The 16,150-nt window shown below is 37.3% G+C and overlaps 1 protein-coding gene across 1 annotated transcript in view; it reads right to left on the reverse strand.

Annotated features, from left to right (window-relative positions):
- Positions 1 to 16,150, reverse strand: part of DCHS2 (dachsous cadherin-related 2) — a 325,666-nt gene that overhangs the window by 60,997 nt on the left and 248,519 nt on the right. The window contains exons 8-10 of the mRNA XM_027866793.1: positions 15,037 to 15,194; positions 13,096 to 13,936; positions 9,876 to 10,115 (exon numbers count right to left, since the gene is read on the reverse strand). Of these exons, the coding sequence (XP_027722594.1) occupies positions 9,876 to 10,115; positions 13,096 to 13,936; positions 15,037 to 15,194 (1,239 nt within the window). The remainder of the gene's footprint in view (positions 1 to 9,875; positions 10,116 to 13,095; positions 13,937 to 15,036; positions 15,195 to 16,150) is intronic.

Genomic DNA, 16,150 nt, shown 5'->3' on the forward strand with positions numbered 1-16,150 from the left:
TATCTATCTATCTATCTATCTATCTATCTATCTATCTATCTATCTATCTATCTATCCGTCTGTCTGTCTGTCTGTCTATTTTCATCCTTAAGTCTGGTATTGCCAAATTCCTTTGAACATCTCAAACTCGATATGTGAAAAACTGAACTCATCTTTCTTCTCACCCACCCACCCACCTCAAACCTAACTCTCTTCCAAACTTCCCCATTACTGTCTAGGGCAACATTATCCTTCTAGTTACTCAGGATTGCTACTTTGGTGTTATATTTACTTCTGGCTTTCATTTTGCCCCACACATCCACTACTCTAATAAAACCAACACTTTTGTTCAGTCCTTTATTACTTGGAGCTTGAAATATTGCAATAGCTGCCTACCTAGTCTCCCTGACTCAAGTCTCTCCTCACTCTTATTCATCCTTCAAATAACTGCCAACATAATTTCCCTAAAGTACAAGTCTGATCATGTCATGGGCCTACTCAGTAAACTCCAGGAATATCCTATTATCTCTATAATCAAATATAAAACTCTCTGTAGGGCATTTAAAGATCTTCACAACTTTGTCTTTCTTATTTTTCCAGAATTCTTAGACGTTCTTCCTCATCATATACCATACTGGACCTTGTTGTTGTTCCCTCCTCAACCCTGCCCCACCAAAGACACTCCATCTCCCATACTCAGACCTTTGTATCAACTATCTTCTATGTCTGGAATGCACTAACTCCTAATCTCTACTCCCCTTGGAATCCTTTACACAAAATCTTTCCTGATCCCACTGCTCTTAGTACTCTCTCCCCAAACTTGTATTCATGTTGTATATATTCTGTTAGAAGCTTTTATTTGAACATTTTGCTTCTCACTCTAGAATGTCAGGTTATTGAAGGGAGGGACAATTTCATTCTTTTTTTTTCAGTATTTTCTTCAGTATTTAGAATTAGAGCAGGTGCTTAATTAACTGATCAATTGATTGAAAAATCTGAATTGATGAATAAATTCAGTTTGAGAAATCTGTACACAACTCCTTTGATGGGAACTTTTCAATTGAACATTATTATTCCATTTTAGCAAAGGTCTTTTTTTTTTTGAAGTTTCTTAACTATCTTTTTCAGGTTCACTTGGCATTTTGTTTGTTTGGTTTTCATCTTCAACTCTTCCATTTTCATCATGTTAAAAAAAATTCTCTTTTCCATAGTAGAGACAGAATTTGAAGCCCCAGTGGCCTTTCTCCCATCCCCACCTCCATCACTGCTATCATCTCCTTCCAAAAGCATCACATTGTTCTTCATCGTCCAGTCCTCTCCCTCCCTCCTTTGAAGGGCCAGAGTGGTCTTCTAAGCTCTCATTGCTATTTCCTAGAACCATAAAAACAGTAGCCATTAGGACCACACATCCTGTTGGTGGGAGTCCTGTATAATTACTGCCTGGGAACCTAGCACCAGAAATGGTTTGATCAGTGTGCGATTATATTTCTAATTTCTAACTTCCAAAATACCTCACATGTTCACTCTCTTTTTTGCTCTTTATTTTGTTTCCCTAGTTTCTTCAAATTATTCTTTCCCTCCCAATGCAAATTTCAAGAACTGTCACTGGTATAGGTTCCACTTGGCCCTCTTAACTTACTCCATCTTTTCTGCAATTCTTATGACATCTGGGATTTTTGTTTCCTCGATTATTGCTTTAGTTTCTCCAGGCACACTATTGATTTTTTAATACCTGTTCCCTTTGGATTGTGCCAGCCCAAGGTCTTCTGCATTTGCATGCTCACAGGGGCTCAGTTTGCATACACTGTCCCCATTTTCATGGTTACAGGGAGGTTTTCCCCCATAGAGTAGGGGAAACATTTGGAACATAAAAATCACTTAGTCTGACCCTTGAATTTACCAATGAGGAATCTCAGGCCTAAAAGAGTTCAATGCCTTTTGTGAAGTCATGCAAAGCATCATCAACAGCCTCACTCACCTGTCATTTTGATTCATTCCTCTTTCTTCCCAATAAGTCCATGTCAATGTTATGTATAACAGTCTTGCATTCTGGCAACTTTATGGAATGTCATATTTTTATGTAATCTTGGAGAAACAGTCATGGTTTGTACAACCATAGACTTCTTCGATCTAACTAGTTATTAACTGTCTTTACAACCTCAGAACACTGGCTCTGCAGTAAGAAGGTCTGGGTTAAAATCCTGGCTTTGGTGCTTATTTCTTGTGTATCTTCCTTTGGCAAGCAAATCAATTAGCCTCCTAGGGCCTTTGTCCCCTCACATATAAAAAGAGAAAGTTGAATTAGATGGCTTCTGAAGTCCCTTAAAGCTCTAGGACAATGACCCTATGATCTTTTGGTATATTCCATGATTCATCTTAACTGAAACATAATTAACATAATTAACATTAACATGTAACTTGGCCAAGAGCAAGTTACATGTGTACCATTCTATTGGGGAACCAGAATTAACCTGATCAGTTGGGAAGTTCATTTCACATGAGGTGAACCAAGTCTTTGAACTGAGATATTGTGCCTATAATGCAATATGTTTGCATGAAAATAGTCATTTTAAGGGGGGGAAAAATGAAGCAGAAATCGGCTAAATAACAGAGCATCATTCACCCCAAGTCATGAGTCAACCAGGAGTGGATTCACACTATAAGGAAGATTAAGGGACATTAGGATTCAATTGTAATTGTAATCACTTGTCAATTGAATGTATATGAGATTGTTTCTTTATTCCTTTGCTAACCGTTTTAATCCCAATGAAATATTTTGCCTTTATAATGCATGCTCCTTGGCTGGTCTCCTTGATTTTCTAAATTCTCTGCTGATTTTGAATAGGGACTTAAGCCAAATGAGGACCAATTCTTATCTGAAAACCCCAGAAGTCTGTGTAATTCCAGAGTTGAACCATTCCCTAACTTCACAAAGATTCATCTATTTTGCACACTCTAAGAGCACACATTTGTGTGGACTAGACTCTGTCTTTTGCTCTTTTCACCAGGATTTGAAGTACAACTCATGCAAATTCTTGTCATTGATATTTGACATTAGCTGTTTCTAGTATCTAATAACCTCTCTTATTCTCTTTAGCTTTTTCAAACCTATTCATCTTCTCCCATGCCATTGAAAATGCAGCCCAAGACTGGCTGGGGCAGGTTTTAGCAGACTTGTAGAACTGTGCAGTGTGGCCATCAGCCTGAGGCCATTCGCTTTTTCATGGTTTGATCATAATTCTTGAGCCACATGGTTTGCTGCTAAATCCTTTGTTTCTTCCTGCTTCAAACTGGTACCCTGGCATTGGCCCATATTCTCGCTTCTCTGACTTTTCCTGGCTCCTTGAACAGTGCTTTGCAAATTTTAAAGTGATACATAAGTGTGATTTATCATTATTCTAGAAAATTTTACTCTATTACTTGCTGCTTTTCATTAGGTGGGATCTTAAGCTGCCTTTTTTTTTTTAAACAAACTATGAAAAATGATTTTTCTTAGTAATCAGTATCTTGGAGACTCAGAGCTTCCCCCTCACTCCCTCCTTCCAAAGTTGGGTTTCTTCTTCAGAAGGACATTATTGATAATGAGATTGCATTGAGTCTCCTTATCCTGGTCAAACCCCAACTCAAGCCTGAATTGATTTAATCAAAAGTAAAGAAGCTCTATTGTGTTCTGCTCTGGCTTGGGTGAGACAGATTCTTCTGCCTAGATAGCCCAAGGCTGGGAGTGGTCTGGTATGGTTGGGGCGTGGTCTGATAGAAGAGGTATTTCCTCTGTCAAGAGGTAAAACAAAGATGGGGTGATATCAGCCCCAGTTGAAAAGTTATACAAACTGGGCACCCCAACCCCCACATCAAGCCCACTTCTAGTCTGGCTCCTTTAGCGGGGCTCAGCCTTTGCCGGTAGCTCCCCATGCATGCAAACTGCCTGGCTGAGAGAAATTAAAGCATGGACTCCGATAACCTAATTTTATCAAACTCTGGAAGGTTGACCAAACAAACAAACAACCCCTTAGGGCTATAGTAACACTCTTGTTTCCTCTTTCTCCACAAATACTTCAGAGTTGTCTATTAGAAAAGCCTGTCATCTTGGCTCACCATTTTCTCCCCTTACTACCTTGCCCTTGACTGAGCATATGTCTTTCCTTGGTTGTTCTTTGATTTTCTTTATTTAAAGTTCCAATTTCTTCACTAGTGTTTTTTCTTCTATATTTAGGTAGATTTACTATCTCATAATATGGGCCCTCTCTCCAGTGGTGCAGATTACTACCCCTCCAAACCTACTCATTCTGTGAGACTCTTAATCATGCCTTCCTATAAATCTGCCACAGGAAGTCAACCCAACCTGCACCCGCAATGGTTCTTCTTTTAGGGGTGTCTTTTTCTCTATCTATCCCCATCCCTCCTTCCCTCCCTCCCTTGAGTCACTCTATCTTTCCTAGGCTTGGGGTCACAGCAGTCACTCAAAGGCCCAATCCTACTATTGAACAGAGCACAGAAGTGCCGATCTGCTCTTTCTTACCTGGGACAGCTTGCCCTTCCTTTGGCAGCCTAATCTCTAAGGCTCACCATATTGGTAATGGACTTAGTGTGGACACCCAGTTGGCTTAGTTCACTGCAGCTCAGAATTCTTGAGCTCAAGACAGCCATCTGTGTCAGCCTTCATGGTAGCAGGGATCACAGGAATACGGTGCCATACCCCAATTCTAGGCCTCTTAATATTTAATCAGCACCCAGTGCAACTTACAGGCTTTACTCTTACTACTTGCCTATCTCCATTTTTGCTCACCAATCACATTCATAACTTTTACACTACTACTTGCACATAATTCATCATTTTTAATACCCTGTTTCCTACTTATACCCATTATACATTCTTCATTGCCCTTCAGGTGACTTATAATTGATTGTTCAGAAACTAATATATTCAACAACATGAAAATCATCAGAAAAATACTAGTTTTCAAACAGTGGATATTAGTTTCAAGGAGAAACCTGGGGTCAGTGAAAGTGTTGTATAATTTCTTCAATGAAATTTAACATTTCTCATCATTAAATCTAGACAAAACTTAATGTCCATCTTTTCATTGTTCAGTCATTTTCAGTTGTGTCTGACTCTTCAAGACCTCATTTGGGGTTTTCTTGGCAAAGATACTATAGTGGTTTGCCATTTCCTTCTCCAACTCATTTTATAGTTGAGGAAACTGAGGCAAACAGGATTAAGTGACTTGTCCAGAGTTACACACCTAGTACATGTCTTATTTGGACTGAAGAAAATGAGTCTTCCTGACTCCAGGCTCTGCACTCTATCCATTGGTGCCACCTAGCTGCTCATAGAATTGGGACTCAGGTTCAAATTCTGATTTTTCCTTTTACTTACTACCTTGGGAAAGTCACAACCTCTCTAGTCCTCAGGTTCCTCATCTGTAAAGTGAGGAGCTTGGACCTGATGACCTCCAAGGTCCCTTCCAGATCTAAATTTATGACTCTCTTATCCTAATGTAAATAAAGACAAAGGAACAAGAAAATGCAATGCATGTATAGAGACTAGGAAATCAGGTATAATATAGAATACACAAAAGGTAGTAGCATAAAATAAGGCTAGAGATCAATGATGGCACCAGATGATGGCAGGGGTTGGGGGAAGAGAATGGGGCCTTAAATACCAGGAAAAAAAAGGAGCCTGACCTTTACTTGTTAGGCAAAAGGGATCCACTAACAGATTTTTAATAGAGGTCTAACATAACTATATTTACATTTCTCCTTCTTCTAAAAAGACTTTTTTATTTTCCATAAATATCTTCTGTCAAGTTGCTCAGCTTTTGATAAACTAATTTTGAACATTATCACTGTACAATCAAAAAGGCAATATGTCTCACTTTATCTATCCCAATTTCTATTCTCCCTTACACATCAATCTTGTCCCTGGGCTACTTTGATTTTCTGAATATATTCCAGATTGCTAGCATGTATGTCTAAATAAACCATTATTTGATTTTTGTATTCTCATAAACCATTTCTAAACTTTTGGCTTTATCAGTTACCTTTTGGCTATTTCCACTCCTCTCTCTTCTTCTTGAAACTCAATCAAATTTCTCCTTTCCTTGCCTTCCATATAACACCACCCTGTCAATAGTGATGTAGGTTCTACTCCTTATATAGGTTTTCCCTTTCACATTACTTGAGTAGGAAGTGGTACTGCATCTTGCCAAACTTGACCTTTCCCCCTTCCCAATTCATCTCCATCTAGGATTCATTTATGTTCCCCAACAAATACTAGTTACCTGACCTATGGGCAGTGCAAAAATGTCTGCTTGCATTCACGGCAGGAGGCATGGCTTGGATTTACAGAGCACTGTGAAAGTTTGTCTGAGCCTAAGGAATACAAGATTGGTTGGGTGAAAGGATCTACCTTGATCACTTCTAATCAGTCTATACTATCTAGAAATCTTTGCCTCAGTAACAAAAAAAAATTGATATAACTGACCTAGTAACACAGATTAGCACCTGGTCTGCTTAAGAAATGACCCTTGAGTCCACAGAGGCACAACAGAGATGTTACATAACAAAACAGATATTCACTGAAATGACAAATTCACTATGCCATAGTTGAACATAGAATAGTCCTGGCTACTTCACAGGGCTGATATGAGTGAGACTTGAATGATATAAATGGTATGGAAAGTACTTTGCAAGCCTTAATGCACTACTAATATGCTCAGAGGACACTTCCAGGATATGCTTATGGACAGTGCATGAAGACCCTAATCGTCGGGAGTCAAAGCTCTACTTGACTTAGAACCACCAAAAAACTAATGGAAAAAATAAGACTTACAGAAGACCTTTTCCTCCCCCTGCTAAGTTTCTTAGTGGAATCACCATTAAGGATTTTTGTTTTTGTTTTTAAAGCAATATTGACTTTTCTTCCCCGATACATTCTCCAGGGATTTTTCCTGGAGCCAGACATAGACCATGTACAAGGAAGAGAACTTGGTTCCAGAAATCTTACTCTGCATAAATTGAGAATAAAGCTTCCATTATCTACTTCAACACACCTGTATGGCATCATTTTAATTTAACACTGTTTTAGCACATAAATGGTACACAGACTCCATCCATTCTTATTTGTTGAGAATCCTTCCCTTAGTGAGGTAACTACAGGGCTACAAAGGATATTTTTGAACCTCAAAAATTGTTGGTAGTTCTCACAGATTCCAATCTTGGTGTTCATGTCTTCAGTTACAACCTACTGATCTTTTTTTTTTTTTAATTTGAGAAGAAACTTCTGTTGAAAGAATTGTGAGCTACACACCATAAGCCTTCATTGCTCCAAATTCTATGAATTGTGAATATAAAGTATTCACATGTATCTATGTATTGTACTATGTAGTACTGTATTTAAAAATGGTATTGTTCAATACTATAAACACATTTCAATTTTTTTCAAGGTGAGGAGGAGGAAAAGGAAGGAGAGGAAGTAGGAGAAGGAAGAAGAGAAAAAGGAGAAGGAAGAGGGAGAAGGAGAGGAGGAGGAAGAGGAGGAGGGAGGGAAGGAGGCAATTCTAGAGCCATGAAGTGAAGGGAAAATTGAACAAAATCATCATTATCTTATATAATCATAATTCTACCCAATAGAAGAGTTTTATATAGACAAATATTTGCTAACCATCATACTTCAGATGAAGTCAGAGACAGGGGCATGAAATGTTTGTATAAAAATGGGCAGTTCATGGTGTTTTGTTTTTACATGTTAGGACTGTGTCCAAATATAATCCTACATGAATTTTACATTGCATGCTCTATAGAATTCACCTTACAAAATTCTAATACTTAGGAGTTTCTGTGTTACCCTTCATCTAAGTAGTGTGGTAAGGCTTCAGTGTGATTATCATAGCAATGCAATCGCTTTTAGACCTTGATGACTGGAGTAAGAAAAACTCTTTGATCATGCTGCCCCACTCTGGTCAAAAGTGAGAAGTGCACCTGAAAAATACTAGATTTAATCACCATTATAAAAACATTTGTAAGTGGTTCTAACTTTAACTATCTGCAAAGTCGTAAGGATTCAATGCAATGCAGTATAGAACCTATGCTACATTTATGCATAGCACTAAAATTACTTCCTACAAGCTCCACATCCCAACTTTGTTTATCACATTCAATAAAAATATGAAAAGAAGTATGTTGTCAAATAAAGCAGCAAAGAATTAAGGGCGAAAAAACTTTATCCATTTATCCAGAACATCCAAATGATATAGCAGAAGCACCTAAGAGATTTTAAACAAAGGTCATGTAGATTAGGCCAAAAATTCTGATTAAATATGGGGTTTTTTTTAATTTAGAAATTGAACTAATTCATTATGAGTACTGCAGAAATATTTCTAATGTCATTTTACTTGGCAAAAATAGAACATTGTGTTATACAGATGTACAATGTATTTTGTGATATATAACAAGTAGAAAGAAAGGGACTAGTGTGTTTGTTACTATCTTTTATTGACATTCACAAATGAAGCATATACTATTAATGGCAAAAGCTACATATTCCACTACTTATTTTGATTACTATTATAGCATACAGGTCATAGTTATATTTCAAATAATGATAAACTCTTATAGAACTCTAATTTGTGAAAGATGAGAGTAGTTTTATTGGTAAGCATTTTGGGGGGAAAAATGTTCCAATTCCTTTCCATTTAGAGTTTTTGTTCATATCAAAAACATTTTCCTGGGCATAGTAGATAAGAGCTGGATGAATAGAACTCTATTTGTCTTTTTAATACTGTATCTTTAACTATTAAATTCTAAATGGAAAGAAGAAACAGATTGTCTACACTTTTCATAGTGTTTATCAAATTTTAATCAACAAATATAGAAGTTCCTAGCATGTGCAAAGCACTGAGCTAGGTATTCCAGTAAGATGAACAGTCAGATAAAAGCAGTGGTGTCTTATGCATGCATCTCTCTCTGAATAGGTAAAGAAGACTGTCCACTAAGTTTTATCCCAGTGGAAGACTAGGTATTTTGAGACTTACACTTTCTCAGCTCCTTGCATACACACAGCATGGAGCAGTGGATAGAGAGCAGGGCCTGGAGTCAGGAAGACCTGTCTTCAAATCCACCCTCAGACACTTACTACCTATGTCATCCTGGGCAAGTCACTTAAGCCCATTTGCCTCAGTTTCCTCATATGTAAAATGAACTGGAGGAGGAAATTGCAAACCACTCCAGCATCTTTGCCAAGAAAACCCCAACATGGAGTCACGAAGAGTCAAACACAACTAAAATCGAATGACAAATGTATCCCCTTGAATTAGAATGTTCTCCCTCCTCTCATTTTTTCCTATTTCAAGAAAAAAAAAAAAACCTCATCTAAACCTTAGTTAGGTGCCACTTCCTCTGAGAAGCATATCTCCATTTGAAAGAATGCTTTGCTTACTTAAATTTGCCAGAAACACTTTGTCTGGATTTGTTATTATTTTTGTTTTGTTCACATTATATTCTACCTTGTACTAGCCTTATCTGGAAACATATTCTACTAGACTGTAATCTTCTTGAAAGTAGGGATTGTGACCATTTTTATCTTTGTATCACCTTAATCACACAAGTGCTTTGCATACCCTAGGCATTTGATAAATATTTTTTAATTGAATGATAAAATAAAATCAAGACAGCTAGAGACAAGTGATTCTGTATGTTTCCTGGCCCATGTCTAACTTTAAATTTAAGTCAAGCACCATTTTCTGAGTATTAGTAAGCTTATGTTTGACTCTCCAGAGAATGAATGAACATTGTCTTTCAGAAAGTCATTCTCAGATGGTTAACCTATTTTTCTCTAGAAACAATTCGATGCTCCATAATCTAGGTAAAACAACTAAATATAAAAGGAATGAAACTACCTGAATCTCTGTCCACAGCTTCCACCTTGGTAACATACTGCCCCGGACCTTGGTTTTCAGCCACTGTAGCTTCATAGAGGTGTTGCTTAAATTCTGGTGCCTCATCGTTTACATCAAGGACATAAATTGTCAAGGTCTGTGTTGCAGAGAGTGCTGGCAGGCCATCATCCAATGACAGGAGGGTCAGTACATGAAAGGTTTGGGTTTCATAGTCCAAAGGACAAATAGTTGTTAACAAGCCTAGGTGGAGAAAGTTAAGTGATAAAAATGTCATCAATATCCCCAAAGGGGTAGGCAGTTTTCACAATTCATCTATCTAACTGGGACATTTTGATGGAAATTCATTCAGGCTCTGCAATTGTAAAGGAAAGGTGAGGGGAACTCAAACTCACTTGAAATTTTGATAAATGTTCATGACTGAAGTGTAGAAATGAAGAATAAGAAGATCCAGTCCAATGCAAAATTAAAGAAAAAATGCACCTTCTAGGATTCATCTAATGCAGAGGTTCTTAATAATTTTTTTTTGTGTGTGTGACACCTTTTTATCAGTCTAGTAAAGACCTTCTGAAAATAACCTCTTTTTTTTAAATTCACTAGTTGAAGAAAATGCTAAGTATCATTTAGAGATTAGTGAAAATAAAGATACATCATTTTTCCTGCTCAAGTGCACTGATCCCCTGAAATTGATTCATGGACTCCTTGGGGGTTAGCTCCACGTAAAGAACCCCAGCTCGTCTCTCTATCTGCTTATAAAGAAGGCTATAATTAAACCATCTAAGATAGTCTAAGGGGCATTAGCAGTCTAAATCAGTATCTCAAATGGTACTCAGAATTACTACAGGTCAAATTTCTATCCTGCCTAAATAAGCTGGTTATTGAGAATGTGAGTCTAGCTCTGGTCTTCTGAAATTCTCAGCGCGGCATTATAGAATTATGTTCTCTTTGTACTGCCTATCTGTTAACTGCCTCTTTTACTGACAGTAAAAAGCAAAGACTTTATGAGGAAGACAATAAACTTCATGAATAAAACATGGTGGAGCTTGCAGCCCACTGTTGCTTTCTAACTACCCATATGCTGAAAGTGTGATAAAGATTTGTACTGGACAACTGCACCCAGATTCCCAGGATCAAATGTTCTTTTAAGGGTGGCATTTACTTCCATAAACAATTCAGCCTTCTATGAGGTTTTATTTCAAATAATTAAGGAGGAGGTTTTCTGGTTTAGAGTTCTACAAACCCACCTTTGAATAATTATTTCTCTTGAGCACTTTTCCTACTTTATAGCCTGGAACCACTGAAAACCCTTTTGCAAAAAGTCTGCTGAAGAGAAATATGAACCTTGAGAGAGAGATAAACCTTTCATACATGAATGTATTTGACAATTATCATTTTATGTACCAGAAAAATGCCTAAGCAATTGAAAAAGCATTGCCACAGTCAAAGATCCATGACACCTTTTGCTGGGACACTTATCTGTCTAAATCTATCCTTTTTTCTTTCTTTGACAGCCTTGAATAGACTGGCCTTAGCTATCCCAGGAAACAAAGTGGGAATCAGCGGAGCAAGTAGGAGGCCCAGATCCAGAGAAGATCAGTGGCCTACATTCGCCATATTTCTCTGTCAGCTGGGTGTTTAGGTCATGTCCACATGCCCTCAGAAGAGAACCAGATGTGGAGGATTTATAAACACACAGAGGCAGAATATAATAAGGGAGAGATCATGATTTCCAAATACTTGACATCTATTCCCACTTCATCGACAGGATGATGTGCTCATCGACAGGAGAATCTGTCGCTACTATGTTTGGGGCAGTATTTCTAGGATTCAAGCAAAAGTTACCTCCCTTTCTAGGAAGTGAATGAGATATTAATTCATTGCTTTCAGTTTTACTTGGAAACGAAGTTATTGTGAGGTTCAGTTTCAGTATCACATAGAACTCTCCATGTAGAACTTCTTACCAAAAGAACTCAAAGCATTTGTCAGATGGTGTACTTTCACCATGTTTCCAAGGAAAGAGGAAAAGGTGAGTTTGAAAGTGGAAAGGAACACCATTTCTGCCATCTTTCTCTTACAGTTAAGCTGCTGACACTGTAGCAAACACATGTTTTTGCCACAACAAAGCAATGCAAATCTACTCAGTAGGTTTCTTGTGTGGACCTATTTACTTACATGGTAGCTTTCCCACAAGAAGGCAACTTCCTTGAGGGCAAGGACCATTTTTGACTTTCTTTGTGTCACTAGGGCTAAGTACAGTCAATGCTAAATGTTTGATAAATGCTTATGGATTGGTTGACTGATAAGTGGATGTGAATAGCAACATCTTCATGCCCAAATCAGTCCCAGGATCATTTATGTGGGACTAATGTCAAGGCTGGTCTTCTGAGAGTCAGCATAAATTTGGAGAGGCTCACCAACAGGCTGGCGACAGGCTGATAAATTGTTTTAACCACTGCAATTCTCAAATATCATCTCCTAAGACACAGAGCATTGCAATCCGAGCTGGCAGAGGCAATATTCCCATCAATGAAATTATGGATGCTAGGAGTGCCAAAATACCTTCATATGGCTTTGAAGTAAAATTTTCTAGACTAATGTCTCAGTAGACTGTCAGTGATTCAAGTTCATAGCTTGACTTTTAAAATCACCATCTCCACCTTTGCAGATATAAACAAGAGGAGGAGGAGGGGGTCAACTATTTGGAAATATTTTTAACCTGGAGTCCATGAACTTTTTAAAATACATTTTATAACTATGTCAATGTAGTTACTTTACTTTTTAGTCATGTGTATTTTATTTTATATATTTAAAAACATTATTCTGAGAAGGGGATCATAGGCTTCACAAGATTATCGGAAGGTTCATGACACCAAAAAGAACCCCTGTTCTCTCTCTCTCTCTCTCTCTCTCTCTCTCTCTCTGTTTCTCTCTGTCTCTGTCTCTATGTCTCCCATATATTTACCAGCCTATGATTTGGTAACCAAAAGTGGTCACTAGTACTTTTCTACAAAAGCTATCATCCATACATATTTCAGTTTGTGTCCACTGAAAATCTAACTCAAGCAATAAGGAGAATGAAATACAAATGATAATCATGTTTTCAAATTGTAGCTATCACATCTTGAGAACTATAATTCCGTAAGAAAATATGAAAGGAGTTAAAAAGTATGAATTTACTTGGTTAAACATAGGTTAAAATTAAAGTTAACATAGTCCACCCTACCTGATATCTCATCCAACATGAAGGTTTTGTTTTCATTTCCTGAGAGAATGTTATATGTGATTCTTCCATTCCTTCCTTCATCCGGGTCCTTAGCAACAATGTGATGCACCAAGGAACCTATTTCTTCATCTTCTGAGATATAGGTAATAGCAGAGGACACAAAGCTAGGACTGTGGTCATTGACATCTAAAATGACCACCTTGGCTGTCATGGTTCTCAATCTCCGGTCTGTTACATTCACAGCCTGGTCTGATGCTGTCACTGTCAAGATAAAGGACTGAATGGTCTCCCTATCCAATGGGGATGCAGTGACCAATGTGCCATATGAGGGGTGGATAAGAAAAGGATTTTCACCAGGACTGTTAGTTTCAATGAAATACTGTACTTTGCTGTTTAGAAAGCTGCCATCTCCATCTTTGGCATTAAATGTGTAGACCAAGGTGCCTACAGAAACATTCTCCTCTATGCTGATCACTATGAAATCATCCTGGAAAGAAGGGGAATGGTCATTCTGATCTTCCACATCAATACTAAGGAAGATGGTGCTATTCAGTGGAGGATTCTTGCTATTATCTTTCATAGTCACCCTGAGAAGATAGTGAGAGGTCATTTCATAGTCAAGTTCCCTAGAAAGAAATAAGTCCCCCGTTGAGCTGTCAATCTCAAAATGGATATCCTTGTCTTCTTCAACTATACTTAACTGTAGCTTTCCATTATGCTGCTGTAGATAATCAGGGGACTTTATCAGGCTCATTACTTTTGCAGGCTTAAAGTTTTCTGGTATGACCAAATGCTGAATATAACGAGAAACTGAAGGCCTCTCTTTGGAGAGTGGAATCACCTGAAACAAAAATACAGAAAATCTGCTAGATTTTTTTTTTGTTTTCATTGTTCCATTTCAAGACTAATTTAGAGGGTGATTCATCAGAGAAAGTCAGCTCTTTTTATATTACATCTGGGCAGTCATCAAAAAATTCACAATACATAGTAGGTAAAGCCACTGCAGAACTTATTTACCCTGTTTGGTTTGTCCAACATCTGAAATGAGAGTTTAGTGAAGTCATTCAAGGCTTAAACTATGCTAGAGTCTCATGATTTCTTCACTGGGAATGTGGGATGACTAGTGCCTCCTTTAAAGTTACCCAAAATTATTCTTTATCCCAGAGGCCAATATATATGACAACATCTGTGTACATTTTAAGTATCATGTGTTTTTGTTTGTCTGAAACAAGAGACTTGAGGAATGATGATAGACAAGTTTTTCCTAACCCACACATCTCTAATCAATAATGAATTGGATTTGGAGACTGAGCTCTCAGGGACTTATTCTCCTTTTGCATTTGTATTAATGGTAATTACATGCATGCTCAAAAAGACTATTTATTCATACTCTTCCCCTCTTTTTTTTTTACTGCTTTTTGTTGATTTTACTTATTTTTTCTTTTTTTTCACTCTAAGGAGACTACCCACAGCTCATTTGTTCACCATGATTAAAGCAAAATCCAAAATTGCAAGTCCTAGAATGACTTCTGTAAAACTCCCTAAAAAATAATAACAAGCAATGGAATTTATTATGTAGGCGTTGTTTGTGCATAATTTGTCCTTCACAGATCTTTGGAAGTGGGAAGTATACTTTTAGAGGTAACCCAGGAGACATTTTTTTTTGCACAAAAACAGATGGGAAAATTTCTTAAACCATACAATGTATAACAAACCTTTTTTACAAAGATTTTCCAATACAGTTAACTCTAACACTTTATCTCCTTCCTAATTCATCCAATTGCTACTAATACGAAGCTTCAACAGTCAAGTATAAGGAATGAAATTCTCCCTTCAAAGAATACAAATAATTGCTGCATGCTCATTCCATTCACTGTGACAAGGAATGATGAGAATGAAGATCTATGAAGCTCCAAAATCAAAGGTACAAGAGAAACCCACCTCAACGTGAATGACTGCATGTCCTTGAAGAGAAGGCATTCCCTGGTCACTCGCCACTACAAGCATCCTGTAATGCGGCCTATGGTTATATGAGAGTGGGGTTGTTGTTCTTATTTCTCCACTGTTGGCATCAATCTTAAAGTGCTCTGAACTCTCTTCTAAATGGAAATAGAATCAAAACTCTAATGTTAATTTACAAGTACAAAAGAAGAGAATCATTTGCCCAAACGCACCTCTCTTTTCTAAAATTAACAAGCCTTAAATACTATACTAGAAGTATAGTATTTAGATAGTAAGTAAAAGAGAATAGATAGAAGTAGAAAGAGAATAGAAGTAGATAGAAGTAGAAAGAGAATATTTCTAATATAGGCCAAAAACAGCAAAAATGCTTTTTAAAAAAATCCTGCTTAATCGAAGCATACTATTTGCTATTTTTTTCTTCTGTTTTCTTTTGTTTTCTCTTTCTTGAGGTTCCTTCTATTGGTTCTAAGTCTTCCTTACAACATGACTAATGTGAAAATATATTTAATAGGAATGTATATGTATAGCCTATATCAGATTGCACGCTGTCTTGGGGAGGGGGGGAAGGAAGGGGGAAAACATTTAAAACTCAAAAGCTTATAGAACTGATTGTTGATAAATCAAAATAATATTTTTTTTTTAAATCCTGCTTGAAATTTGACTCTTCCAACAAGCTAAACAGCTCTGAGTAACACTAGCATTAAAGATGACTGTTAGAAGCACAAATACCATTACTAGAATTTTTTCATATTTTTATTCTATTTATGATGCTTTTGTCAATGCAATAATCATAGACACTTTTGTGAATATTTTGTTGTTTGTGTTATGTGTAATGTATATTTGTGTGTATGTGTATATACACTCACATATCTCCAACCATCCGTCTATCCAACCAGATAGCTAGCTAGCTATCTTTCTATCTATCCATCCATCCATCCTTTCCCTAGAACTTTTCCATGGAGGATTTCAGCACAGAGTACAAATGGCAGAGAAATTCCCAATAGATGGTGAAGTCCTCTAGATGCTCTTGTCTGTATATGGGATTGTGCTGGTTGCATCAAGCCCTAGAATACAGCAGAGAATCCTCAATGAG

This window comes from Vombatus ursinus, unplaced genomic scaffold (genome assembly GCF_900497805.2).
Source record: "Vombatus ursinus unplaced genomic scaffold, bare-nosed wombat genome assembly UNPS02014784.1, whole genome shotgun sequence".
Lineage (NCBI taxonomy): Eukaryota > Metazoa > Chordata > Mammalia > Diprotodontia > Vombatidae > Vombatus > Vombatus ursinus.